The sequence below is a fragment of the Rhamphochromis sp. 'chilingali' genome (genome assembly GCF_963969265.1).
Source record: "Rhamphochromis sp. 'chilingali' genome assembly, chromosome: 1".
Classification (NCBI taxonomy): Eukaryota; Metazoa; Chordata; class Actinopteri; order Cichliformes; family Cichlidae; genus Rhamphochromis; species Rhamphochromis sp. 'chilingali'.
This window is the reverse complement of record NC_137929.1, coordinates 59,405,225-59,433,056: the sequence shown is the minus strand read 5'-3', so window position 1 is coordinate 59,433,056 and position 27,832 is coordinate 59,405,225. Positions and strand designations below refer to the sequence as shown.

Sequence of the window (27,832 nt, the reverse complement as noted above, 5' to 3'; positions counted from 1 at the left end):
CACTAGTGGGAACACAACGGATATGACTGCACATTTACGCCGACATCATCCTAGTGCAAAGACAAAAACAACAAGCATGCATGCTACAAACTTTACCCGAGACATTTAGACAGCCGTTAGCACATGATTCTCCTTATATGTTTAATATGCTGCTGAGAATATAGCCCAGAAGAAGCGGATAGTATAGCTTTTATTTTGGAAAGAGACATTTCTCTGTAATAAACTCTCTTTTCCAAAGATGAGTGATTCCTCAATCAGATACAGGGCTCGCAAAATCGCTAGCCCGACGTCCTGGGGCTAGAGATTTTTCCAGTCGGGCTACCAAAATCTATCTCTGCCCTGCCCGTCCGGCTATTGTAGGAAGGAAAAATATATGTCAATGCTTTTGCATTCTTTCGGAAATGTAGCTGGGTAATTATGTCATTGGCATCGGTGAGCCACTGTCAATATGTGACATTGAAATCGCGTTTGAATTTGCGCTTGTTTTTTGCTTTCACTTTGCAATCGCGTGAACTGTGTATAGAGAGCGACAGCACTGATCTGTGAGTGATGATAATTTGTGCACCAATTCCTCTGACATCGTCTTATTAATCGTTAGCTCACTATGCAAACATGACAAGTGAAATCTCCCGCAGCAAGCTTAAACATGTGAGAGGTTGATCGCACAGAGAATCGCTGAGCTTATGTGAGTGAGTGTGTAAAAGCAGCAGGATATATATTTTAGTTCTGCTGAGCCAAATAAGACAGGTCAGGGTGAAGAAGTGACAGCCAAAGAAAAGCTTACCACAAAACGGAAAAGTTATGACAAATCAGACTATAAGGCAAAAAGAAAGTGCAGCTTTATGGTTTCATGGACAAAAGAATTTCTGTGGCTGCAATATGATGAGCTAAATAACCAGGGCTGCACATAAGTGGTCCGCAGGTGCACATTCGCTGTCAAAATAAAAAACACGCACAAGGGTTAGGGTTAAATTTAAAAACTGTACTTTTGAGTTAAAATATATATTTATAATTTTAATAAATGACAAATTAAAAAGGCATGAACATTTTTTTTGTATCGAAAAAATATCGAACCGTGACACCAAAGTATCGAACCGAACCGAACCGTGAATTTTGTGTATCGTTGCACCCCTAGTATATATATATATACTCATCTCAATCTGTTTCTCACATTTTATTTTTATTCAAGTGTCTGTTTTATCGTATGTTTGCACAAAGAGCCATAGCAATTTCCTAATGTTGTAAATCTGCTCAACATTTGGCAATAAACCCTCTTCCTGATTTCTGACTCAGCTGAGACTGAAGTTGGATGAGTGATGAAACGTTTCTCCCACTGAAAATGTCCAGATGAACAGAATCACCCTTGACTGAGCATCAGGATTACTGTGTCTATGTTGTGCTCTGGTGAAGGTAGACGGGCTCCTTGATTTAGAACTAGTTCAAATGTGAGGTCATATTGTGAGCTGCTAACCTCCAGGTTAGCCTGCACTGTAGTTGATAAAAAAAAGAGGCAGTTTTATCAATGTAACAGGGAGGAAGAATACAGAATAATGTAATTGGACCAATTGTCCAACGATTCTGATCCACTACCTCTGAGAGGCAGGTCTGTAATTATGAGAAGCAGAAACAGTTTACACATGGTTATATTTATTTTGGATCCATTCAAGGTGACAAAATCTGCATCAACAGTTTCAGGAAGTCAGAGCTTCTGATTAAAAAACAAAGTACAGCCACAGGAAATGTTGGAATAAAAAAAACCACATTAAGTACTAACACATGTGGATCTTTGTTGGGAGAATATATAAAGGAAAGTAACAGTTGGACAGTAACAGACTGAAGTGTCTCCTTCATGGAAGGTAAAGTTCAATGAAGCTGAATCGTTCCAGGTCAAAGGGAGGAAATATTGGACCTGCAGCTACATAGAAATGTTTTTTTCTTTGGTTTCATTTTAATGAAATTACATTTAAAACGAGTCAAATACCAGCGACATGTGATCAAAGGATCCTGAGTAATATCAGACAAATACTGTTTATATTCCAAACAACTTTCTCCTCTTTTCTGATGAAAAATGTAAATTAAATGCAAAATCTGGACGTGTCTGACAGGTACCTGCTAAATGTTTAATATTACTGATTTCTGTCTTTCCACATTTTCAGTGACACGACTGAAAGCAAAGCACAAGAATCACAGTTAAGCTGACATTTCAAACAGGCTGAAATTCAACAGGAGGCTGGTGTGAATCCTGACTCTGTTGTTGTTCATGTTTTCTGTAGATCAAAAAACCAACAACAGCAGAAACAAGAAGCACTGCAGAAAGACTCAGACTGACGATGAGTCCAACAGGTCCATCCTCCTTCCCTCCATCCTCCGTGTCTCCTCCTGTCTGACCTGCAGGTGAGAAACAGGTGTGAGGTGTCAGCTGTCAGGTAGGTGATGAGTGAAGAACAGAACAGAATCCATTTCCTCTTCAAACTGCTGTCAGACATTATCTACTGCACTCTGATCACATCACTCAGACCAGTTGCTTTCTACAAAGTCTCATCAACAACATCTTTAGAAACAAACATCAACAACCAGGAAGCAGCTTCACCTCTGATCACACACACACTCAACTCTACTCACTCACCTGGAGGATCAACTCTCAGGTTGATGATGCTGATGGGATCAACATCTAAAACAGAGCTCTTCCTGCGTTTAGTTTCTGCCTGGACGACACGACACTCGTATGTTCCAGTGTCATTAGTTGTCACATCCTTCAGAATCAAAGACACGTCTCCATCCTTCATCTGTCTGTCCTGCAGATCCACCCGGTTCTTAAAAGATGGATGCTGGTGATCTGGATAGAAACGCTCATCCCGGAACACAAGCACATATTTCTCTCCCAGGTCAGCTCTGCTCCACTCTAGAACAATAATGTTGTTGTTGTTTGGAGCTCGACATGTCAAAGTGATGTCCTGTCCGGACTTAGCTGTGATGTTTTTGTTCTCTGAAAGAGGAAACAGCACAGGGCAGAGAGTTTAAAGGTCAAAATATAACAACTCACTACACCAGGCAATGAGAGTGAAGGTCACTTGTGTCGAACCTAATTTTTCACTGGCACTGCTATAAAAGTATGTTCTAATAGAAAGGTGTCTCACTTTGTTACCTACCTACAATAAATAAACAGCTAATTGAGATCTCATGTTACTGGTGAAGCAGAAACCTTAAGCCACAGTCTGAACATAATTCTGTATTTCAGTGTTTGGACTCAGACACAATGTTCCCATCTGGGTATGTGTTTCTGTTTGGACAGCAAATGCAAACATGCTGTAAAATCCCAACTGCACATCAATGGATCAATGCACATCAACCTTTGGGTTGGGTCAATACTGATTGGCTGATTAAGGGTAAGCACAAGTATTGGAGCTACTGGGAGTTCACCAGAAACAGAAGATTTAAAAAAAAATCATCGTTGTTAAAAGAAACACTGCATGAAAGGCTCAGAGTGGCTGCAGTGGACACTAGTTTTCACTTCAGCTCTTTGTGTGTTATAACTTGACTCTTCTCTGTGGTTGGCTGAAGATCAACAAACAGCACAAGGAAGATTTGCCCACAGACCGGTTGTACCACATACACTGCCTCCATCAACATCAAACACTGTGCAGGTAGATGAGCCGTCCGTCTGCCTTCATATTACTGCACTGAAGCATAAAAGCAGCATTAGAGTGGCAGCTTCAGATGCCACTGCTTTGCTGCAGCAGCTGCCTCTATTCAGAGGTGATGCCACCACCTGCTGAGCAGAGCTGTCGTGATTAAACACTGAAGGATATTAATCACATGCACATTTGTGCAACCACACACAAGAACTTGAGTTGTGGTTCATTTGTAAAGCTCTGGAGAGATACAGACGACACTGACAAACGAGGCATGTTCAGTGCAAAGAATCTAGATATCCTCATGCTCCGGTAACTTCAGGGTTAATTTGGGGTTTTCTGTACTACAGACGTGTAGTTAAACAGCTATGAAAGACCCACCCTACTGACTGAGCAATCGTCCAGCATTATCATCAATATTCCTATAATCAATATAAAGTCTTAGACACAACTGTTGCTATTTTTGAGGGGATGGTGTCCTTTAGGGTCAATAGACGTCCAGCATCTTTTTCTGACTGATGAATAACTTTGAACAGAGAAGCATCCAGGTAGCAGACCAGAGAGAGATAATCCCATACAGCTTATGACAAAATTTGATCCGAAGTGATTGATGGCCCTAATCACGACCTTTTGACCTCCCGCCCCTCCCCTCCGTGGGAAACCCCCAGCGTGACGAATCGTATCCGGAGAAAGGGGGGTGGGAAACCCCCCGCGTGACGAATTATATCCGGAGAAAGGGGGGCGGACCCCGGAAGCGCGCCATCTGTTGCTAACCGTAACGAATTGCACCCCGAGAAAGGAGGGGTGAACCCCCGGAAGCGCGTCATCTGTTGTTGGGGGAAAAAAAAGTTTTTAGAGGGAGGGGGAAAACCTCCGGAAGCGCGTCATCTGTTGTTGGGAAAAAAAGTTTTTAGAGGGAGGGGGGAAACCTCCGGAAGCGCGCCATCTGTTGGAGGGGAATAAAAAAGCAGAGAGAGGAGTCCGTCACAATTTCTAAGGCACAGACACAAGATGGATTTCCTTCTGCAGCCCCGCAGCGGTCCTGTGCCCGATGAGATCTGCTCTCCCAAAGAAGAAGGTTTTGAATATGATATATTCAAATACAGCATATTTACTATGGAAGGCATCGATCCGGACCTTATGACCCTACCGGAAATACTCCGGAAGTGTCTAGTCATTTTCAGACCTGTTGCATCATGTTCCCTAAGCACAGCGGTGATGCAGCAGATGATTCTGTGATGAAAAGAAGAACTTTCTATCCGCTTGTAACATTTAAGATACACCATAGCTTGTGATGAAAAGAAGAACTTTCTATCCGCTTGTAACCTACAGGCTGCCTATGTGTAAAAAAAAAAAATTGAATAAATATCGCTTAGTGAATACTACTTTTCCTTTTGAGAGTCCTTTTTTACAAGAGACTGAAAAAACAAACCAGCGACAGGCGATCTTGTTTCACACACACACACACACACACACACACACACACACACACACACACACACACACACACACACACACCTCTGTGGGAAAGAGTCAACCATGAGAGTTTTGTCAACAGCAATTGTCCATTTGGCAAAACAAATATCCGTCTCAAAGCCGTATTTTACCGTTGCAGAAAACAGACGGCGTTCGCAAGAAGGCCCACACACACACACACACACACACACACACACACACACACACACACACACACACACCCCGCAGGCCAAGGAGGAGTGAGACGGCAGATATCAGGTTTTTTTTTTCTCAATGCTTATATCCTATAACACGCCCTCCAAAAAAATATTATTATTATTAAAACATCTATATGAGGTAGGTTTTACGCAACCTGCTCCTTGTCAGACCAAAGTAGAGAGTTTTTTCTTCAATACTTTAACAATAAGTTTTCTCAATATATAGAAAATGTTGATCCGCTGAGGAGTCAACATCCGATATTATCATTGCTTGTAACCCGGTTTCTTACATCTCCCCATAAAACTAGTCTTAGTGGAAAAAAAAGCTCATATTCGAATAAGTTTATTAAAGCACCCCCCTCTGTGGGAAAGAGTCAACCATGAGCCGAGTTTTGTCAACAGCAATTGTCCATTTGGTAAAACAAATATCCGTCTCAAAGTCGTATTTTACCGTTGCAGAAAACAGAAGGCACACACACACACACACACACACACACACACACACCCACCCCGCGGGGCAAGGAGGAGTTTTTTTCTTCATTACTTTTTACAATAAGTTTTCTCAATAGATAGAAAATGATGACGCTGAGGAGTCAACATCCGATATTATCATTGCTTGTAACCCTGTTTCTTACATCTCCCCATAAAACTAGTCTTAGCGAGGAAAAAAAGCTAATATTCGAATAAGTTTATTCCCCTCTGTGGGAAAGAGTCAACCATGAGCCGAGTTTTGTCAACAGCAAGAACAAGGTCAGACAGCAATTGTCCATTTGGTAAAACAAATACCCGTCTCAAAGCCATATTTTACCGTTGCGGAATGGGGGAAAACAGACGGCGTTCGCAAGAAGCCAATCGAAAAAAAAACAGCCCACTCTAACTACCGGTATTGTCAAGAGAAAGATGCGAAAAACAGATGCTTCGCTAGACTAGGATAAAATGAGAGAAGAAGCGGAAGGGGAGTCGCTATCTGTGACAGTTCTACCAATCGCGAGGAAGAATCCGTGAATATTATGTCAGCATTCCGTTCAAACAACGACGCCGATCAGAGGGCCATCTCGCCAGATCTGTTCATACCTCACCCCGGTAAGTTTTTTTTCTTTACGACTTTAAATTATATATCAACAGAGATGTCAATAATTTGATTACTTTCTTTTAGATTTCTACATCAATGATTTCACGCAAGTGGACTACGGTACGTTTAAATAAGTATATACCATTTTTTAAATAAGTTTAGATAGACTTGATTTAACCATGCTCTGATACTTACAGAAACAATCGATAATGCAGTGAGTAACAGCAGAAATCCGGCCGTTTTCCGCGGCGAATTAGAAGCCATATCCCCCGCAGAACCTCCGCCGCCGCCGCGTGGAAGAGAAGACGGCACTATTTTCGTCTCCGCATACCGGGAGAACCGCGGAGAAAAAAGTTTTAAAATCGAAGGTAAACAATATGATGCATTATCAGCCATTTTGTTGAATAACAGGATGTGACGGAGTAATCCGAGTGTGCTATACCGCCCCTCCCGACCCGGAGCAGATTTTTAAAAAGTTTTGCTTTATTTCTCGACAGAGGTAACCGAGAATATACAGACCCCGCCGCAGCGAAAAGAAGAAGAAGAAGAAGAAGAAGAAGAAGAAGAAGAAGAAGAAGACGACGACGTTATTTTCGTCAACGCATACCGGGAGAACTGCAGGAAAATACCTTTTAAACCAAAAGGTAAACAATATGATGCAATATCCGTCATTTCGATAAATATCAGGATGTGGCGGAGTAATCAGAGTGTGCTATACCGCCCCTCCCGACTTGGAGTGGTATAAAGAGTGCTAGAAAGTTTTTTATTTATTAAATCTTTCTCTTTTTTGTTTTATTTCTCGGCAGCCGAGATTGCGGATATACCTATTCAAGCCCCCTCCGCTACAGACAATCGCGCGGAGGAGCGAGGTAAATAAAAAGTTTTTTCATTCTCGAAAAATAGGGAGGAGGAGGTTGTTTTCTTAAATCTCTTCTGTTTTATTTCTCGGCAGCCGAGATTGCGGATTTACCTAACCAATCCCCCGCCGCTACAGACAATCGGGCGGAGGAGCGAGGTAAATAAAACGTTTTTTTTTTCATTCTCAAAAAAATAGGAAGGATGAGATTGTTTTCTTAAATCTCTTCTGTTTTATTTTCCCCGACAGAGACCGATACAGAAAATCAGACGGAAGAAAATCAGGTTGAGGAGGAACCGTCCAGATCGCCTCCTCTCAGGAGAGCTCCTCTCGGAAGACTGAGAGGTAATTGACGGGGGGATGAATCGAACCTATTAAACTTCTCTGCTCTATAAAAAATGTAAGGTTTAAAAAATACATTCTGTCCGTCTTTTCTTACAGCTCGACGGATGCTTCATAAGAAGAGAATCCTTGAAAAACTCGCTTTCATGTACGTCGCAACAGTTCGCACATTTGCATCGATATACAGACACAAGGACCTGTAAAGTAAAAGCATGTAAAAGTCTGTGAATTAAGAAATAAAGAAAATCATGTCGGAAGAACACAGCATTCCTGAGGCTTTGTTGGAAGCCGTGGCAGAATTAAACAGAAACCATGAACATTTAGCCCCACCGTTAGAAAACAATATAGCCCCACCACCACCAAACGACCCTCTACAACCTTTAGAAAACGCATTGCAGATCCTCCTTCAAAACATTGAAAACGAGCGGCTTGCCGGTCTACTGAACTTTGACCCTCTGCAGCCGATAGAAAATGCTCTTCAGCTCTACGACCGGCAGCAGGGGGAGCAGCAGGTGCAGGTGGAGCAGCATCATCATCAGCAGCCCAGGGAGGAGGACCGGCCTGCGGAGCATCAACAAGGAGGAGGAGGATCTCGGGTACAGAACGATGCGGTGACTCGCCGCGAACATTTTAATAATTTCGAAATAAGGCGAGTATTTAACATTCCCTCTCCGGATGAAGCGAGCGACCTCGCTCAATTTTACCTCGACGTCAGGGATAATTTTGTAGATCTAGCGGATAGGGTCAGACCGGAAGTTAGTCGTAACGACCGGGTTCAACTGGAGATCATCAGCGAGCACGCGCGAAATCACTCTGTTTTTAACGTCGATGACGAAAGCGCTGAAAACATTGTACCGGTTTTTGAGGACCTGCTAGCCAGGCTGATACAATCAAACGGAGCGATCGTCGCAGGCTCTCCCCTAGAAATTGTTGTGCAAGTAATTAGAAATCCTAGAGGCGGTGGCAGTAATGACCCGCGTAAAAAGATTCAAAAAATGTTAGACGATGAAATTCTAGTCAAAAAGCGCCGCTGTCTGTACGTGGTAAAAAACAAAAACGATAATCTGTGTTTTGCCATCAACCTGATTCACCTCACTCAACCTCATTTCACAGATAAACAGGCCCTGGAACGCGGCAGAGAGCTGCAGCGTTTAGCGGGGTTGAGCGATCGCACTCAGGTAACTCTCACCGACATAGGTAAATTCGAACAAATACTAAAACGTAAAATCGTCGTGTTTTACCGCCCGCCCGAGGACAGAACTCTTTCATTAATCGAAACAGACTACCCGAACACGCCTCACCCGCTGTACTTATTCTTATTCCACCATCACTATTACGGGATAAAAAATCTAAAAACATTTTTAGGAATTCAGTACATTTGCGACGAATGTCACCGCGGGTATTATAAAAGAGAAGAACACTTTTGTCAAAACCGCTGCAACCTCTGTTTTGACCCCGCATGCCCCTCTCACTTTCTGGACTCTGTAATCTGTACGGATTGTAACAGATCATGTCGCACACGTGCGTGTTATTTAAAGCACAAACAACCTAGAATTCACTCCGGTTCAGACCTCAGCGTTTGTCAACAATTGTATAAATGTCCGGACTGCAAGCACCTCTCCCGTCGCGGAATGCACAGGTGCACAGCCGCCAGATGTAAAATCTGTCGCGCGGAGCTTCCTCCCGACGACGATCAACACCTGTGTTACATCCAACCTTTGAAACATGAAAACTCTGATAACGCTTCCATAATCTTTTATGACTTTGAAACCTTCCCAGACAGGGAGGGGGCGCACGTCCCTTACCTAGTGTGCACAAAATCTCTAGAAGGAGAAGAGTGGCACGCTTACGGTGTAGACTGTGTTGAAAAGTTTCTCCAAAGATACAGAAGGAAAAAATATAGAGAGACCACGTTCGTTGCGCACAACGCGAAAGGGTTTGACAGCTATTTAATTCTAAGTCAGCTGGTGGGGGGTGGGATGACGCCCTCTCTCATCATGCAAGGCAGTAAAATTATATGTTTCACAGAATCCGATTTCCTTCTCAAATTCATAGACTCGCTTTCTTTTCTCACCATGCGTCTCAGCGCTATGCCCAAAGCTTTAGGCTTCGAGGACAAATCCAAGGGATTTTTTCCTCACAAATTCAGCTCGCGGGACCGCTTAAAATACTCGGGTCCGTACCCTCCTCCTTCAGATTACGGGGTGGAGCGCATGTCACCAGCCGAAAGGGCAGAGTTTTTGCGTTGGCACTGCGAGGCCTCCCGGGGAGTGTTTAACTTTGAAAAAGAGTCCCTGTATTACTGCCGAAACGACGTTAATATCTTGAGAGAGGCGTGCGTAAAGTTCAGAGACGGGTTTATAGGCGAAACTAAAGTAGACCCTTTCAGCTGCGTCACTATAGCTTCAGCCTGCATGAAAGTGTTTCTCACCAATTTCCTACCCGAAAACAGTCTGGCTATCCCCTCGCCCGACAACTACGGGCGCAGGTTCAAAGCCTATTCGCACGCGTCCATTCAGTGGCTGGAGTGGGTAGCTCACTCTCAGAAAATTCCCGTTCAACACGCTCTCACAACCGGCGGAGAGAAAAAAATAGGCCCGTACTTTGTCGACGGATACGCGCTGATTAACGGGGAAAAGTGGGTGTGGGAATTTCTGGGATGCTTTTATCACGGCTGTCCAAAATGCTACAGGCCTGAGGAAATCTGCCCTTTGACCCGCGCTCCTTACGGGGACCTGCAAGCCTCTGCCGAGGCGAGGCTCCGGGAGCTGAGAAACGTTTACAGAGTCCGCACGGTCACTCTGTGGGAGCACGAATGGAACGAGATGAAAAAATCGAACGAGGAGGTTATAAATTTTATGCGGAGCTACGAAGTCCCGGAACCTCTGTCTCCTCGCTCGGGACTTTACGGAGGCCGCACTTCGGCCTTGAGGCTGCGTTACAGCGCCTCGCCAGGAGAAAATGTGTATTACGTAGACGTCACATCCCTGTACCCTTACGTCAACGCCAAGCGCGCTTACCCTCTGCATCACCCCCAAATCATCAGAGAGAATTTTGCAGACCCTCGCAGTTATTTCGGGCTGATCAGAGCCACCGTTTACCCGCCGCGCGGGCTCTATTTCCCCGTTCTACCGTACAAAACCCCCGGAGGTAAATTAATATTCTCCCTCTGTCGCACCTGCGCCGAGACCAATCAACAAAGCGATCCGTGCCTTCACGACGACGAGGCCAGAGCTCTCACAGGGGTCTGGGTCACCGTCGAGTTTAACAAAGCCTTAGAATTAGGTTACAGAGTGGCTAAAATCACAGAGGTCTGGCACTTTGATAGTCGCAGCAGCGATATTTTCGCCGGTTATATTAACACTTTTCTCAAAGGCAAACAGGAAGCCTCCGGTTATCCTCCGGAAGCTCGCGACGAGGATGAGAGGAACAAATACGTGGAAGAGTACCACAGGCATCAGGGCATACGTTTAGACCCGTCAAAAATAGAGGTGAATCAGGCTAAAAGACAAGTTTCGAAATTGTGTCTCAACAGTTTCTGGGGAAAGTTTGCTCAGAGAACCAACCTGACTCAGACCACTCTGGTCAGAAAACCGAGTCAGTTTTTTAACTACGTCTTTTCAGGACAGTACGTCTTTAAACACGTCTCTTTTTTAAAGACCAAAAAACAGGAAGTGGCTTTAATTCAGTGGAGCTATAACGAGCGGTGCGTGATACCTCCCGGCGCTACCAATAACGTTTTTATTGCCGCATTTACTACAGCCTACGCCCGCCTAAAACTCTACGAGTATTTAGAAAAATTGCAGCGCAGCGTTCTGTACACCGACACCGACTCTCTGATCTACGTAGTGAAAGAGGGGGAGGAACCTTTAGAGCTGGGTAACTATCTAGGGGATCTCACGGACGAATTAGACGGGGACACCATCCAGGAATTTGTCTCCGCGGGTCCAAAGAGTTACGCCTACCGGACCAGAAACAAAAAGAAAATGGTGGTAAAAATGAAAGGAATAACGCAGACGAGAGAATGTTGCGAACGCGTCAATTTCGACAGTATGAGCGGGTTGGTGGAAAGTTACCTTTCAGGTATGAAAGAGGCGGAGCTCCAGACCCCTCAGAACGGAATTCAGAGGGATAAGAGAGGCTTTGTGCTCAAAAACAGAACATTTCAGAAAAAGTTTCGCGTGGTTTACGACAAGAGACGTCTCTTTCCAGACGGTACAACTCTGCCTTTCGGGTACTAGTGTTTTTGTTTTCTTCTAAAAAAGAATGGAGGAAACTGATTTTGATCACAGACTGAAAGTGCCTTTTTCCTGTCTAGTTGTGGGTCCTAGCGGGTGTGGGAAAACTCATTTTGTAAAGTGTGTTTTGGAAAACTGTGAACGCGTCATGGATACTGTGCCCGCGAATATTGTGTGGATTTATACTTCTTTTCAACCCATGTATGAGGAGCTTTCAAAGACCAATAAAAACATTAAATTTATCGAAGGGCTGCCTGATTCTTTTGAAGATTTCCGAGACGTTCTGGTGGTGCTGGATGACGTCATCTTTCAGGCCTCGGATCACCAGGAAGTGGTTAAAATTTTCACTCAATACCGCCACCATAAAAACGTCTCGGTTATGATGCTGACCCAGAACGTTTTCCATCAAGGTAAATACAGCCGCACCATCAGCTTAAACTCCAATTATATGGTGTTGTTTAAAAACCCCAGAGACAAGCTGCAGATTGAGATTTTGGCCCGTCAGATTTTCCCTTCGCAAAAAACATTTTTCTCAGACAGTTTCAAAGACGCCACCGAGGAGCCCCACGGGTATTTAATCCTCGATCTCACTCCTTCGTGCCCAGAACGCTACAGAGTGCGCGCCGGTCTGCTTCCGGGGCAGTACCCCGTCATTTACCTGCCTAAACCCAAGTAGCCATGTCTCAGCGTATAAAAAGAAACGCAGTCTTACTGCAAGCTCTGTACCACGCGTCGCCGCAGAAACGCAAAGACATTCTCGCTCACAGCTCCCCGGATTTCCTCCAAGCGCTGTGCGAGATAGCTTTAAATCTTTTAAAGGGAAACATACCTCTTTCCGCTCCTCAATACCAAAAACTGAAACGCCAGAAAAAGATCATCAGGCTGCTGGCCGACAAGAAAACGAGTTTAAACCGTAAGCGTCAAGTTTTAAAGAAACAAACGGGCGGGTTTCTTTTCCCTCTGCTGTCCGCAGCCGTACCCATTCTGGGGAACCTGCTGGGAGGAATATTTCAAAAACGCTGAGATGTTTAAAAAAATGATTCTCGTTCCCTCTCACGAGTTGAAAAAACTGACCCGACCCACCGAGCCTACCGTCAGAGAAACTGCCAAAGACGATTTGGACGAAAAGATGAAAGCCATACTGGAGGATCCGCGGCTAAATTCGTATGAAAAAATCAAAAGATACGAGTCTCTGCTGCGGAGATATCTCACACTCTCTAAACAGGACCGGGACGAGGAGAGTAGGGTGACTTTCCACCTCCCGCCAGAGGAGGCGCAGCAGCAGGTGCAACAGCAGCAGGTGCAACAGCAGCAGGTGCATCAGCAGGTGCAGCAACAAGTGCAGCGGCCCAGAGAGGAGGATGATGAAATGATGGAAGAAGTATTAAAATCCTTACCCCCTCGAGATCGCAAAAACGCCCGCTACATTATGCAGAAATTAGCTGAGGGTGGAGGAGGATGGACAAAGAGGGGTGAATTTGTTTACAAGGGGGATGCGGTGCGGGGTTCGCACATGATCGATCTATTTAAAAACCTCTCCCTCTCTTTTAAAAGTAAAAACCAAACGCGACCGAAAGGATGGAACGCGTTTTTAACTACTTTGGTCGAAACAAACATACCCTCATCCTCAATACATAACCGTAGAGCTCGCGACCAGTATGCGCGTCTTAAATCTGTGGAGGAGGAGGAGGAGGAGGGAGGACAGACACCTGCGCGAAGGGGGAGAAAACCTTCTCGGGTCAAAATAACGCTTTCCCCGACCTGGACCTCTATGTAAAAATCAATTGTTTTTTTGTTTACAAATGAAATAAAAAAAACGCTGCAACAAACTTTTTTTTGTTTACGTTTCTTTATTCGATACACACATCTTTAAACTTTTGTAAGGAGCACGCCACGTGATGACCTCTGCGAGAGCGAGCGGGGCAGCGTCCTTTCAGAAAGTCAGACACCATGTCATCATTTTTAAACACATCGTTATAGTACAGAGAAAGTATTTTACCGACGGATAACCCCTGAGCCTTGTGACATAGATAAAAAATGCAATGTTGCCCGCAAACGACAGACATAGGGTGCTGAAGTTGACGATCGTGATAGAGTATTTTGTCAGAGCGGTCTTCCAGAAACTCTGAGATGACCGAGGGATAGTGAGCAAAGTCGGGAGGGAATCCGTAAGAGTCAAAAAAAGTGGAGGAACCGTCCTTTTCCAGAGTCAGAGCCAGCCAGTGTTCTCCCCTCAAGTGCGAGGGGTGAGTGTTTACTATAAAGTAGGCGGGGGGTTTAAAGTCGCGCCTCAAAAAGGCCAGCTGGTCCGAGGCCCAAACCCCGCAGAAAACGTCTCCCAAGGCGCGATGTAGAATGTGCTCCAGCTGAAGGTTATCCATGTGTGTATATTTTAGTAATAATCCACCAGCACCTGTCTTTTAGAGTCAATCTCCAGAATTGAGTCGTAGCAAGCATACACTATGAGAGTGGTGGTCTGAGGTAGAGGAACTCTGAATCTCATCTCCAGCCTCAAATTCCCGTTGGAGACGGGAGACAGGGCGTCAGCATCCTCGCTGGGTTCCAGATTAAAGGCAAAAAGGGCGTACCCTTCGTTAAATTCCCGGCGATCGATGCTCAGAGGTAAATCTTTGAGGTGTCTCCCCGTGGCGGAAAACATGTGATAAAACTCCCTGACCGAATTTCCGCGGTCAAACTGTGGCTGGAAAGCTTTGGCGGGCACCTGCCTGCCGTCCTGACACAACGCCAGATACTCTACATCGTTGTGTCTAAAGTTGAAAGGCGACAGATCCCTCCTCCCGGTGAAGGCGTCGTGATGAACCATGCCCAGGACCACGTATTTGGGCATGGCTCCCAGAAAGAGATTCTCCTGGTTGCAGATCCTGGAATTTTCAGGGATGGAGTAGGTTTTCACAGAAACGCGCGAAAGAGGATAGAGGGCGTTTCCTTTCATCAGGGCCGCGGCGTGCCCCAGCCTGACGGCCGGCGAGACAGTGACCTTTTTAACAAACAGAGAGGCCGAAGTTATTTTCAGAGCAAACTGCGAATCCCGAGTTCCCATCAGACTGAAGGCATCGCTGTTGCGTATCAATTTAATTCTCAAATCCACAGAGTTCAGCAGGAGCCTCTCGCAGAAGAAAATATCTGCGTGGAGGGGACCCAGCAGGTCCACTTCTCGCGACTCGGCCGTGAAAACGGCTCTCTGTTTTATCCCTCTGTTCGGCCCGTTGCTTATAACTATAGAATCCATGTCTCCGGCAGTGTCTTTGTAAAACAGACCGGCGCTGAATTGACTCTTTAGAGTGTCTTCTGAAAAGTTGAGCAGCGTCTCGATCATGGCCCTGTAAGGATGGGTGGCGCTGGACTGCGAAATCAATCGATCCCCCAGAATAACGTCGCACTGACTGAAAATTGTGTTGAGAGGATAATTGATGAGGGCTACCCCCGCGTCGGGTGGGATGTTGCTCCCGTCCCTTTCCGTAATTTTCACTCTCAGATGGAGCATGGTGTCGTTCAGATCGAGATACTTTTCCCCGTCTCCGGGGATGAAAAATTCAATGGGTGAGTTGTCGTTCAAAGCAGAGAGGGGCTGACATTCTTGATATTTTTTATCCTCTATGGATAGCTGGGTCATGGGAGCCGAAAATAGATCCAGTTCGGCAAGGGTGCATTCGGCAGATTTCTTGTGTAAGAGAGACATTTTTTATTTATTTATTTTCTTCTAAAATATGTCAGAGCTCCTCTGGGGCTTCCTTCTCTTCCCGCTGCCAGCCTTAACTGATTTACTTTTTACTCCGACGCTTTTATTTTTAATCCGCTCGCCCGGAGGGCGTTTCCTCTTCCTGCGGGAGAGGACCATCATACCACCCGCCCCCTCCTGGCGAGGCTCTGTCAGCTTACCCATCACTCTTTTCACAGCGTCTGTAGCGATATTGGTTGCGGCCGTTTTCAGGTGAGGTTTAGCTACGGCGAACCCGGATTTGAAGAGAGGAGACACGAAACGAAACAGTCTGGAGAAGATGGATCCTATCCCTCTGCCGTACATCACGGGCGCTCCGTAAAAACCCGGAAGGGAACCTCCCACCTGCCCCTCATAATACCTCACAAAACGGTGGGGGTCCTGCGGAAGACGCGCAGCCATTGTCAAGCCGGTTTAAAGTGCAGCTTGACTATCGTTTTCCCGTAAACAAAATCCACGAATCTGTCGCGGTCCGTTTTAATTTCTACGCGTATGGTTTTAATGTATTTTTTAGAAACGCGTAAGTAATGGACCGTATTATGTCTGATGCTGATCACGTCTCCGTAATCGCCTTTCACGTTAAGGACGCTGAGCAACGGTGAGTAACTGTCACCGACCGGCTGGTACTGAACGATGTCGGTGTAGAGAAACAGGTTATATACGCCCGCGTTCATATCGCACGGATACGGAGTAGAGCGCTTTGACAGAGTCCACCACTCGTTCGTTTTCAATCCCAGCATGTAAGCCAGAGGAGGGAAGACCTTTATTTTATGGCTCCCGACTCCTTTGATATCCAGACGTTTGGTGACGTTGTTGAATGAAGCCTCGAAGGACGGGTCGTACTTTTGGATCGCTGGCACCAGGTGATCCAATAGATCTTTAACGCGTCCGTAATGACCTCCCCTGCCGAATTTTAAAATCACCAGGGGCTGATCTTCCTCCGTCGTCCGCATCAGCTCCAAGTAGGAGGCGTCCGGCGGTAGATTGTACCATGTGCGCGGATAAATGAATTCGCATAAGCCCACGCTCCATTCTCCGGTCAGCTCGAGGGGTTTGGCCAGATCCACCGTGTAGCAGCCGCTGGCGTTATCTTTAAATAAGCCCTTGCTGGCGTTGGAAGGCAGGGTCACGTAAAACCCTTCGGACTGCATGATGAATTTTAAAAAATGAGCCGAATGATGCGAGGGGTCTCTTTTTTTATACTCCTACCACTTCCGAGGCTTTCACCCAGCTGTTGAATTTATCCGGCCAGTTTTTCCACTTGACAAAAACCTGTTTTTCCCCTCTGACTGTGCGCCGCTTTAAAATCTTCTCCACATGAAACGCTTTGTCCTCGGTCAGTTTCACTTTCTGCAGCTCGGGCTCATAAAACGACCCATCAATGGGGTCCCCGTCATAATCTTGTAATTTATACACCGGTGGCGATCGGTGAAGGACCCTGATCACAGTAAAGATTTCGTCCGTGAAACTCTGTTCGTATTTTTTATCAAATACTCCTCTCAATTTGGATATCCTCACCAGATCCGCCTTCTTAAATTTCAACTTTATTTTAGGACGGGCGGGTGTGTTTCCATACAAGTTGCGAAACACCTGATCCGCGTTCTCGGGGCGCACCTCGGCAGGTGCCATTTTAATGCTGCTGTGATAACTGCGGTTATATCCTTCTAACAGGTCGGGCAACACCTCCAGATAGCGTCTGGTATTGTGCGCGGTGAAATATCTCCACATCCTCGTTTTCAGAGTGCGGTTAAATCTCTCCACCACCGAGGCCTTTAGGTCGCTGGCGGTAACAAAATGGGAGATGCTGTGATTTTTCATCAGAGCTTGAAAACTCTTGTTGAAAAACTCTTTTCCCGCATCGGTCTGTAAATTTTCCGGTATTTCACTCTCTCTCAACACAGATTCGAAAGCTTCAGTCACTTCAGAACCCGTCTTCTTTTTCAGGGGGCGGGCGTAAGCCTTTTTTGAAAATACGTCTATGACGGTTAATAAATAATTGAATCCGTCGTTGTATTCAGACAGCTGTCTCATGTCGCACAGGTCGGCCTGAAGCTGCTTCAGGGGTTTGGTCACAAACACTCTATTTCTCTTAAATCTTACTCGCGCCGGCTTGTGCAGAGTATAGGCGTCCTGCTCGGATAAAAAATTCTGCACCTTGCGGATATCTACTTTTTTACCAGTTTCATCTTCTAAAGCGCGTCGAAGTCTATTTACTCCTCCGAAACTACCTGGGTGATGCGGGTCATAATACACTTTTTTCATCTCACTTTTCTCGGCCATCTCGTCTTCTGATAAAAAGCTCGTCTGCGTTATAACGTCGCAGGAGTCGGCTTTTATTATTTTATTCAAAAACCAGAGATGAATGTTTTTTTTATTTATTTATTTTTTATTTTTTTGAAACCAGAGGGCTTAATGTGTAGAAAACAGGAATACAATATTCAAAAAACCAGAGATGAATGCTTTTTAAATATTTTTTATTCAAAACCAGAGGGTTTAAACATGCAAAAAAAACAGGAATACATTTTTATTCAAAAACCCTGAGATAAAACACACTTATAGAATACAAGTAAGTTACAAAAAAAAACAGGAATACACTTTTATTCAAAACCCTGAGATAAAACACAGTTATAGAATACAACAACTCTTTTTTTTTTTTTTTTAATTCAAAACCAGAAGGTTTAACATGCGAAAAAAACAGGAATACATTTTTATTCAAAACCCTGAGATAAAACACACTTATAGAATACAACAACTCTTTCTTTTTTTTTAAAAAAAACATGAGGTAAACATGTTAAAAGGTTACAAACAGGATATTTTTTTTTTTTAAAGCATACACGATTAAAAAACGAGGTAGTTTTTTGTTTTTTTTTTTAAAAAAGAAACAGAATACATGATTAAAATAAAGCAGAATTAAAAAACGAGGTAGTTTTTTAAAAAGAAACAGAGTACACTTTTATTCAAAACCCTGAGATAAAACACAGTTATAGAGTCAAACGGTTACAAAAACTCTTTTTTTTTTTTTTTTTTTTTTTTTAAAAACATGAGGTAAACATGATAAAAGGTTACAAACAAACAGGATACTTTTTTTTTAAAGCATACACGATTAAAAAATGAGGTAGGATTTTAAAAAAACAGAATACACGATTAAAAACGAGGTAGTTTTTTTTTTTTTTTGTTTGTTTTTTTTTTTAAAAAGAAACAGAATACATGGTTTAAAAAACAAGGTTAAATATAGGAAGCATGCAGGATAAGAATCAGCAACCTTTGTAAAACTCCGTAACCAAACGGAGTTCCCCGATTTTAACCACATCTTGCCCCACCAAATTGTCATAAGCGTCTGTGATGGCATCAAAGACTTTCCTCACCGATTTCAGCTCATGAAGCAAGGTCTCCGCAACCATCCCGACTTTAACATCCTCAGTCTTGATGTTGCGAGCAATCAGCAGACGTTGAATTGAAGGGACAAAGCGAGGAGTGAGCAGTTTCTTTCTGATGTTATAATAATTGTCGGAATAAAAATCATCCTCCAGAATTTGCAGGCACTCGTGTTGTCTCTGGCTGGGATGGTCTATCTTACATCCATTACATTCGTCGGTGCGGTGCTTGTTTATCACCAAGTTGACCAGATGATACACGGCTGTTTTCACAGTGTCGATGAATAAAGAAGACGCCCAGCCGTCCATCTCGTCGGTATGCTGCTGCTGCCGCTGCCGCCTCTGGCGCTTCAGAGGCCAGTAACCGGGAGTGTCGGGTACCAGCTCGCCCTCGTCAGAAAAACAATCGGTGGAGCCGGTCTCCTCATCGCGAAGCAGGGGTGCAGAGTCCATCTCTCTCTCAGAGCTAAAAAAGGCTTTTTTGATCGGACTTTTAAAACAGAAGGAAGGGGGCGTGGTCCGGGAGGGGCGGGGATTTTCAGAAGTTGAGACATTTCCTTACTCCTACGGCATCCCTCCAGCAGCGGCAAGTTTGAAAAAGAATTGTAATATCCTTCCTCACTTGCAGCATTCTTACGACCCACTCTTTGGCTGGTATAACCATCAAGCTGCGAAATAATCCGCAGTCGGAGCTGAATTTTTCCAAGACAAAAATGTCAGGGGCATCAGACTCGTCAGTCGAACGCAGACTCGCTCTCATTCTCCATCTCCCCGTGGCTGTGGTTCCTGAAGACCAGACGGTTGACAAGATTGTTTTAGTCTTGATCAGTTGCTCATCATTGAAGCGTATGCCTCCGTTCCGCGGCGGGGGAGGGGGAATAGCTTCTTCTTCCGTAGCTTTTTCTGGAGCCGGGGGAATGTTTTCTTTATTCTCAGCGGCTGCTTTCTCCTCTTTTATTTCTGGAGCTGGGGGAATGTTTTCTTTATTCTCAGGAGCTGCTTTCTCCTCTTTTGTTTCTGGAGCTGGGGGCTCATCATCTTCTTCTAGAAGTTTTTCAGCCAGGGGCTCATCATCTTCTTCTTCTTCTGTGTCGAGAGGATGATCATCATCATCATCATCATCATCAGCTGATTCATCAGGGGAGGAAGCATCCTCTACAGAGGGGGTCTTTTCTTTATCCTCATCATTCTCAACAGCAGTATCCGCTTTTTCATCAGAGGAGACAGAAGGAGGGGAAGGAGGATCTTTTTCATCAACAGCAGCATCATGCTCTTCTTCATCATTGGAGCCGGAAGGAGAAGGAGGAGGAGGGGGAGGAGAATCTACCTCTCTCCGGGGTCTTTTAGCGGCAACATCTTCCTCTTCAGGAATGGGAAAATCCTCATTTGCCTCTCCGATAGCCATCGCAACAAGCAGCTTCAGCACGGCCCAGTCACTGGGAGTCAGCTTCACAATGGTGCTCGATTCCGTCAAGCTTTCTCCTTCGTTCAACTGATAAAACCAGACCTCCCCCGACTCATATTTGAATATGTAGCCCCACTTTCCACAACCCTCAGCAGGCAGAGTCCATTCTCCTCGCAAGTTTCTCGGTGCTGGAATTTGGCTGCGGAACATGAAGACGTTCTTACTTCTTCCTTCTTTCCGCGGAGTGTCGGTTGCTTCGGGTCTGGTACTGTAGATAGAGACCGGCGTATCGCTGATAATCGACGAGGCCCACTCGCTGCTGCTGCCGCCCATGCTCGAGGAGGGTTCTGCGGGAGAGCAGATTTCTTCACCGTCCAAGTAAACAGGACCGCTGGAGGGCTGCAGAAGGAAAGAATCCATCTTGTGTGTGAGAGACTTAGAAATTGTGACGGGACTCCTCTCTCTGGTTTTTATTCTCCTCCCTCGCTGCAGTCCCTCCCACTAAAAACTTTTTTTTCACATCAACAGATGGCGCTCTTCCGGGGGTTCACCCCTCCTTTTTCAGGATGCGATTCGACACGGTTAGCAACAGATGGCGCGCTTCCGGGGGTTCACCCCTCCTTTCTCAGGGTGCAATTCGATACGGTTAGCAACAGATGGCGCGCTTCCGGGGTTCGCCCCCCCCTTCTCCGGATACGATTCGTCACGCGGGGGGTTTCCCACGGAGGGGAGGGGCGGGAGGTCAAAAGGTCGTGATTAGGGCCATCAATCACTTCGGATCAAATTTTGTCATAAGCTGTATGGGATTATCTCTCTGACCAGCCTCAACTATAATCCATCATATTCACGTGTCTTACTGATAAAACTGTGGAATTAAAACTCACACAATAAGTGTTTGTGAGCTTTTCTTCCTTCCTTTAAATAGGATACATTTTATTAACAGCTCTTCTCCAGTCTCACTGAGCAAAACGTGCACACATTTATACAGCACGTTTTACACTGAACTACAGCACAGAGCCTTTCCTCTACATCTGATTATCTACAGCAGATTTTATGTATAACCTCTACATATGTTTAATGACCTTGTATAGTTTATCCTTCCTTTGCACAATCAGCTGCTGTTACACTAATCACTGTGACTGTTTTGATGTTGCCAACACATCTGTTTCATGTGAACATGTAAGTGCATCCTGGAGTAGTTTAGGGCGACTGTTTATTGATCCTAAAAGGAAACTGCTACTTGTCTATCTGATCAACAGTATTTGGGTACATGAATCTAGATAACTTAAAGACACCCTCTATCAGTGTTGCCAACTTATAACACACACACACACACACACACACACACACACACAGTAACTCCCCCAGAGCGCCAATTTCGGGTCACTGTTGCCAGTGTGGAGCAGGGTTGGAATTGTGACATTAAAAAAACAACATTTGCTAAAAGAAATGTAATTTGTAGTTAAATAATTCTAACTGCCTTTTGGACGTTTTTTACTCACTTTATGTCTCTTCCATGATGTTATTTCTGTTACCAGTAACTAGGTACATTAAATTAGCATTACATTAGCATGATCAAATATGCAAATTAGGTGATGATGTCATTTAGCGACTCCTAGTGACTTTTAGGACAACCAATAGCGAATTTCATTACTGAGGAGTTGGGAACACTGCCCTCTATATGTTGAACTCTGCAGTACAAGACCAAGTTCTCAGAGTGAAGCGTATTTAACAATTCACAAACAGTAGCAGTGCAGATCAGTAGCGTCTTCCATCCGAAATGGGAAGTCAGCAAATTCTGCTTCTTAGTCAGAATTACTTTCAAATAGAAGTACAAAATGAGGCAGTGCACACAAACAGTATCAAACCCAAAACGTGTAATCTGTACTTTCACTTTTGTGCTATTGTGTCAGCATTGTGCTGTACGGCTAGCTACAGATAGAAAACCAGCAGAATAACAAATCAGTGAGATCTCCAGCATGTAACAGGTCGTTGGTGTCCATCCACATCCATGGACTCCAGTTAGCTAGAAGCAACATAAATAGTGTTTTCTTTTCTTTTCTGACTCGTACTGGAAGGTAGTTAGCTCAGGAGAGACGTCACAGTACAACCTCCACCAGACCTCTGAGATTAAATAAGCGTAACAAGATTTAAAATTTTAAGCTTTTACTAATGTTTACAGGCACTGCTGCCATCTTGGATGGTGAATTCAGGATTATTGGGGATTTTCACAGGTGGTATTTGAATGCTGAATTTCGTACTGTAACTCGTTACCTGGTTACATAAAAATAATTCATAATCCATCTTAGTTTTTATGTCAGAGCGAAAGTGATTTTGGGTTCTCATAGTTAAATCTCACCTGCAGAGACAAACACGAAGAGACCGACAAACAGCAAAGTGGAGAAAAACAAAAAAGATGTTCGGCGAGACATTTCCGTAGCCTAGCTAGCTAACACTTCCACCCAAACATTAGCGGACGTCACATCCGTGGGTTGGAGACAGAGTGTACGATCATTTCTTTTTTTTTTTTGATAGTTTTCAATTATATCTATATTTTATAATATATTATAATCACGGAGAGGCCGCAACAGCTCGAGACGAGAAAGAAATTAAAAGAAACGAAGGCAACAACAAAAAACTGAGTTCTCTACTTCCTGTCTTCACTTTTTCTACTGGAATAAAAGAGCTGATGCAGAGTTTTTATCTAAGTGGTGACGCCTGCCGTTCAGGAGAAAACTGCAGAAAAATTGCTATTTGACGCAGTCATGTCAGGTTGATTTGGGTTCCAGAGATTCGTATTATTGGGTTTTTATTTACTGATCTGATGATGGGGAACTGGGGTTTAACTTCTGAAAGTCACAGAGAAACTTTGATTTCAGTGAACTGCAGATAAAATTCGATAAAATCCAAACACTCAGATATGAAAGCTCAGAGTAGGCTAGCTTTCGCTGAGAGTTTGATAGCTTGGTCCATTTTTTAAAATTTGAAAATATTGAAAAAGTAATGAAAAGTAACATAGCACTAGTTTATTAAACAGCAATGCCTAAGCAGTCCTTAGTTTTGAGAAGAATAATCGTTAATCTCTCCTGTTCTCTTTCTTACATCTTTTCTCACTGAGTTTCTCTCCATGAGAAACAGTCCATCCCTGAAACAGTGTTTTCTGATATTTGTTGAGATGTTTGAAACATTTACTTTGAAATTACCTGTCACTTCCATGCATCCATTCTCTTCAGCCTATCCTTATCAGGGTCGCAGGCGGGGCCTATCCCAGTTGTCATAGGATCAGACCCATCACTGAAAAAAACAAAACTAAAGTTACTCTACATTAGAGCTAGATAGATGCCGAATTACTGCAACTTAAACTTGATTGACTTTTGCAGCACGAACACGTGACAGGAATGACAGAAATGCAGACACGTCTATAAATGTTTTGGCAGCATCAGCTGAGAGGAAAGCAACAAATTGCAGCCCAAAGATGATCTGGCTGGACATTAGCTAGAAATTCACATGATAGCCTCATGTGACAAATCAACATCAGTCACATGGGTGTATCAAACAGGGGCTTCAGAAAGAAATCAGACACATATGAGAAAAGTGACCCACTGAACCCAAATCAGCTTCAAATTTTGAAAACTATCCTGGGAAAACATTCTTACCTATGACCAAAACTTGGAGAGTGGAGTAAGCTCTGCAGTGTGGTGGCAGATTTCCTTTCTTGTGTATTAATCACATATTTAATCATATCACATTAGTTCTAGTAATTTCACTTTCTCACTTAGTTGTATGCATGTTCACTACAGAGGGGCCTTGTGCTCTGCACACACAGTGAGACCATTGTAAGGGAGACATTAAATAGATAGTGAGACTCCTTTTGCTTATCGAGGGATGCGGATGTTTAGGTAGGGGCCCTGTTATAAAGTTGAAGGTCTACAGGCATCCTGCTTGTAGGGAGGTGATGGGTGGTCATAACTTTCCTTGGATTGGGGGGGGAGTCAAGGATGAGTTGGACTGAAGGTATAGAGATAAATGATGTGCTGTGGAACGTTCTTTATTTGACAGTGTTTGGGAAGGTATAAAATTGTTCATGGGCGGTGTCTTTCCTCAGAAAACTGTTTGGTGTTAGACCTGAATGTTTTCTCCACATTGCAATGTGTTTATTAAACCCACTTCAAATCAAGCTCACTGGGTGTGTTGCAGGTTATTGTTAAAATTTCCACAACAGCAGCAAAGGAAGCCCAGCAGAGGATGTACTTCCTGAGGCAGCTGAAGAAATTCAACCTGCCAACACGGACGATGATGCAGTTCTACACTGCAATCATCGAGTCCATCCTCACCTCCTCCATCACCGTGTGGTACGCTGGAGCCACTATCAGGGACAAACAGAGACTGCAGCGTGTTGTGCGCTCTGCTGAGAAGGTGATTGGCTGCAGACTCCCATCTCTGCAGGACCTGTACACCTCCAGGACACTGGGGCGTGCAGCTCGGATCACAGCTGACGCTTCTTACCCTGGACACAGTCTGTTTGACCTGCTCCCCTCAGGCAGGAGGCTCCGGTCCATTCGCACCAGAACCTCTCGCCATAAGAACAGTTTCTTCCCCTCTGCTGTTGGACTCATGAACAATAACCGTATGACTGTTCCCACCACTAACACATGACCCTACGCTGTGTTCACTGAATCATTCCATGTTTGGCACTGATCACCACCTGCACTCATGTATATATAGTGGGGCAAAAAGTATTTAGTCAGCCACCGATTGTGCAAGTTCCCCCACTTAAAATGATGACAGAGGTCAGTAATTTGCACCAGAGGTACACTTCAACTGTGAGAGACAGAATGTGAAAAAAAAATCCATGAATTCACATGGTAGGATTTGTAAAGAATTTATCCGTAAATCAGGGTGGAAAATAAATATTTGGTCACCTCAAACATGGAAAATCTCTGGCTCTCACAGACCTGTAACGTCTTCTGTAAGACGCTTTTCTGTCCCCCACTCGTTACCTGTATGAATGGCACCTGTTTGAACTCATCATCTGTATAAAAGACACCTGTCCACAGCCTCAAACAGTCAGACTCCAAACTCCGCCATGGCCAAGACCAAAGAGGCTTTCGAAGGACACCAGGAAAAGTATTGTAGACCTGCACCAGACTGGGAAGAGTGAATCTACAATAGGCAAGCAGCTTGGTGTGAAAAAATCAACTGTGGGAGCAATCATCAGAAAATGGAAGACATACAAGACCACTGATAATCTCCCACGATCTGGGGCTCCACGCAAGATCTCATCCCGTGGGGTCAAAATGATCATGAGAACGGTGAGCAAAGATCCCAGAACCACACGGGGGGACCTGGTGAATGACCTGCAGAGAGCTGGGACCAAAGTAACAAAGGTCACCATCAGTAACACACTACAACGGCAGGGAATCAAATCCCGCAGTGCCAGACGTGTTCCGCTGCTGAAGCCAGTGCATGTCCAGGCCCGTCTGAAGTTTGCCAGAGAGCACATGGATGATACAGCAGAGGATTGGGAGAATGTCATGTGGTCAGATGAAACCAAAGTAGAACTTTTTGGTATAAACTCAACTCGTCGTGTTTGGAGGACGAAGAATACCGAGTTGCATCCCAAGAACACCATACCTACTGTGAAGCATGGGGGTGGAAACATCATGCTATGGGGCTGTTTTTCTGCCAAGGGGACAGGACGACTGATCCGTGTTAAGGACAGAATGAATGGGGCCATGTATCGTGAGATTTTGAGCCAAAACCTCCTTCCATCAGTGAGAACTTTGAAGATGAAACGAGGCTGGGTCTTCCAACATGACAATGATCCAAAACACACCGCCCGGGCAACAAAGGAGTGGCTCCGTAAGAAGCATTTGAAAGTCCTGGAGTGGCCTAGCCAGTCTCCAGACCTCAACCCCATAGAAAATCTGTGGCGGGAGTTGAAAGTCCGTGTTACTCGGCGACAGCCCCAAAACATCACTGCTCTCGAGAAGATCTGCATGGAGGAATGGGCCAAAATACCAGCTACTGTGTGTGCAAACCTGGTAAAGACCTATAGTAAACGTTTGACCTCTGTTATTGCCAACAAAGGTTATGTTACAAAGTATTGAGTTGTATTTTTGTTATTGACTTATTTTCCACCCTGATTTACGAATAAATTCTTTACAAATCCTACCATGTGAATTCATGGATTTTTTTTTTTTCACATTCTGTCTCTCACAGTTGAAGTGTACCTCTGGTGCAAATTACTGACCTCTGTCATCATTTTAAGTGGGGGAACTTGCACAATCGGTGGCTGACTAAATACTTTTTTGCCCCACTGTATCTATCTACTTAGCACTTTTAATTCTTATTTTTATGTTTATTTAAGTGTTGTCTGACAGTATGTTTGCACTAAGTGCCGCAGCAATTTCCTAATGTTGTAAACCTGCTCAAGATTTGGCAATAAGATTCTGATTCTGAAATGAGCATTCCTTTAAATGGTGAGCAGTAGCTTGTTTTACACCTCGACCAAACAACAAATACAAAATTAAAACATTTAAAAACAAATCTCAGACATAATGTTGAGTCTTTTGTATGATTTTGTGCATTTCAAATTAAAAAAAAAAAGGAATAATCCAAAAAGTAGTTATATTAACACTAAAACACACAAGAAAAAAAAGTAAATTATTCCTCCCAAACAAATCGTATAAATTCCAAAAGCCCAAATAAAATCCTAATATAAAAGACAAACAAAACAGAAAGCAGAAAGTCACCATAAAAACAGCAACAATGAAGTCAAACTGGAAGCCAAACATGGAGTAGAAAACCTGAAACTCAGTCCTATGAAAACTACAAAGGAACAAACACTCAGTATTGTTAGAAATACACCCCACTATTAGAAGAATAAAGCAATTAAAATTGAGCCAAATAAAAATCAAAAACAGAAACCAAACAGAAAAGACTGAAAGAGAAATCTTCAAGACAACTCAAAATCCCAGGAGCTGAATCAGGGATCATGTCAGAATCTCCAACATAAATAGTGCCCTCACTACATTTCCTGTTTGTCATTGAGTTGATTTTCTTCTTTATATTGTGTCAGATAAAGTCTGACAGCTTTGAATTAAAACACATTGAAATAATTTCATATGATGTGTTTCCACAGATGAAACCAGCCAACAGTAAATCAGATGCTTCACACTAACTCCACATGACATTCATCAGTAACCAGGAAAGCGAAGCTTTAATCCTGGTTCAGATGGATTAACATGAACAATCTGTTAATCCACTGAAGCTCACAGACTTCATCAACCTGTCAGATTATCTAAAAGACTGAAAGACGTCGTTTTAAACACTTACTGTTGTTCTGAAGGATCTCTGAAACCCTCAAACACTCTTCTGATCATCAGGATGGAAAAATTATCCACTGAGAGCAAATAGAAAAAAGAAAGGAAACAAACTTTGACGATAGTGATTTGGTCTCTGGCTGCACTAAACAGCCCCAGTGAACAATCTAACCCGT

At 44.0% G+C, this 27,832-nt stretch overlaps 2 protein-coding genes across 4 annotated transcripts; one reads left to right on the top strand and one right to left on the bottom strand.

Moving 5' to 3' along the window:
• Window positions 1-1,615: 1,615 nt before the first annotated feature.
• LOC308410483 (butyrophilin-like protein 2) lies at window positions 1,616-27,832 on the bottom strand. Of its 3 annotated transcripts, none has more exons than XM_080903819.1 (4): window positions 24,666-24,804; window positions 23,535-23,625; window positions 2,627-2,986; window positions 1,616-2,388 (listed from the first exon to the last, which is right to left on the bottom strand). In XM_080903819.1, the coding sequence occupies exons 2-4, from the start codon at window positions 23,545-23,547 to the stop codon at window positions 2,204-2,206; spliced, it is 558 nt and encodes a 185-aa protein (XP_080759945.1). In that variant the 5' UTR covers window positions 23,548-23,625; window positions 24,666-24,804; the 3' UTR covers window positions 1,616-2,203. The 3 variants fall into 3 exon arrangements, with proteins under 3 accessions (XP_080759945.1, XP_080759944.1, XP_080759943.1); XM_080903818.1 differs by lacking the exon at window positions 24,666-24,804 and adding an exon at window positions 27,670-27,832 and having other exon boundaries at window positions 1,617-2,388; XM_080903817.1 differs by lacking the exons at window positions 23,535-23,625; window positions 24,666-24,804 and adding an exon at window positions 22,691-22,992 and having other exon boundaries at window positions 1,618-2,388.
• On the top strand, window positions 5,455-8,100 carry LOC308410108 (uncharacterized protein). Its single transcript, XM_080903232.1, has 8 exons — window positions 5,455-6,388; window positions 6,462-6,497; window positions 6,575-6,745; window positions 6,875-7,021; window positions 7,184-7,246; window positions 7,330-7,392; window positions 7,483-7,578; window positions 7,675-8,100. Exons 1-8 carry the CDS (start codon window positions 6,316-6,318, stop codon window positions 7,776-7,778), a joined length of 753 nt encoding a protein of 250 aa, XP_080759358.1. The 5' UTR covers window positions 5,455-6,315; the 3' UTR covers window positions 7,779-8,100.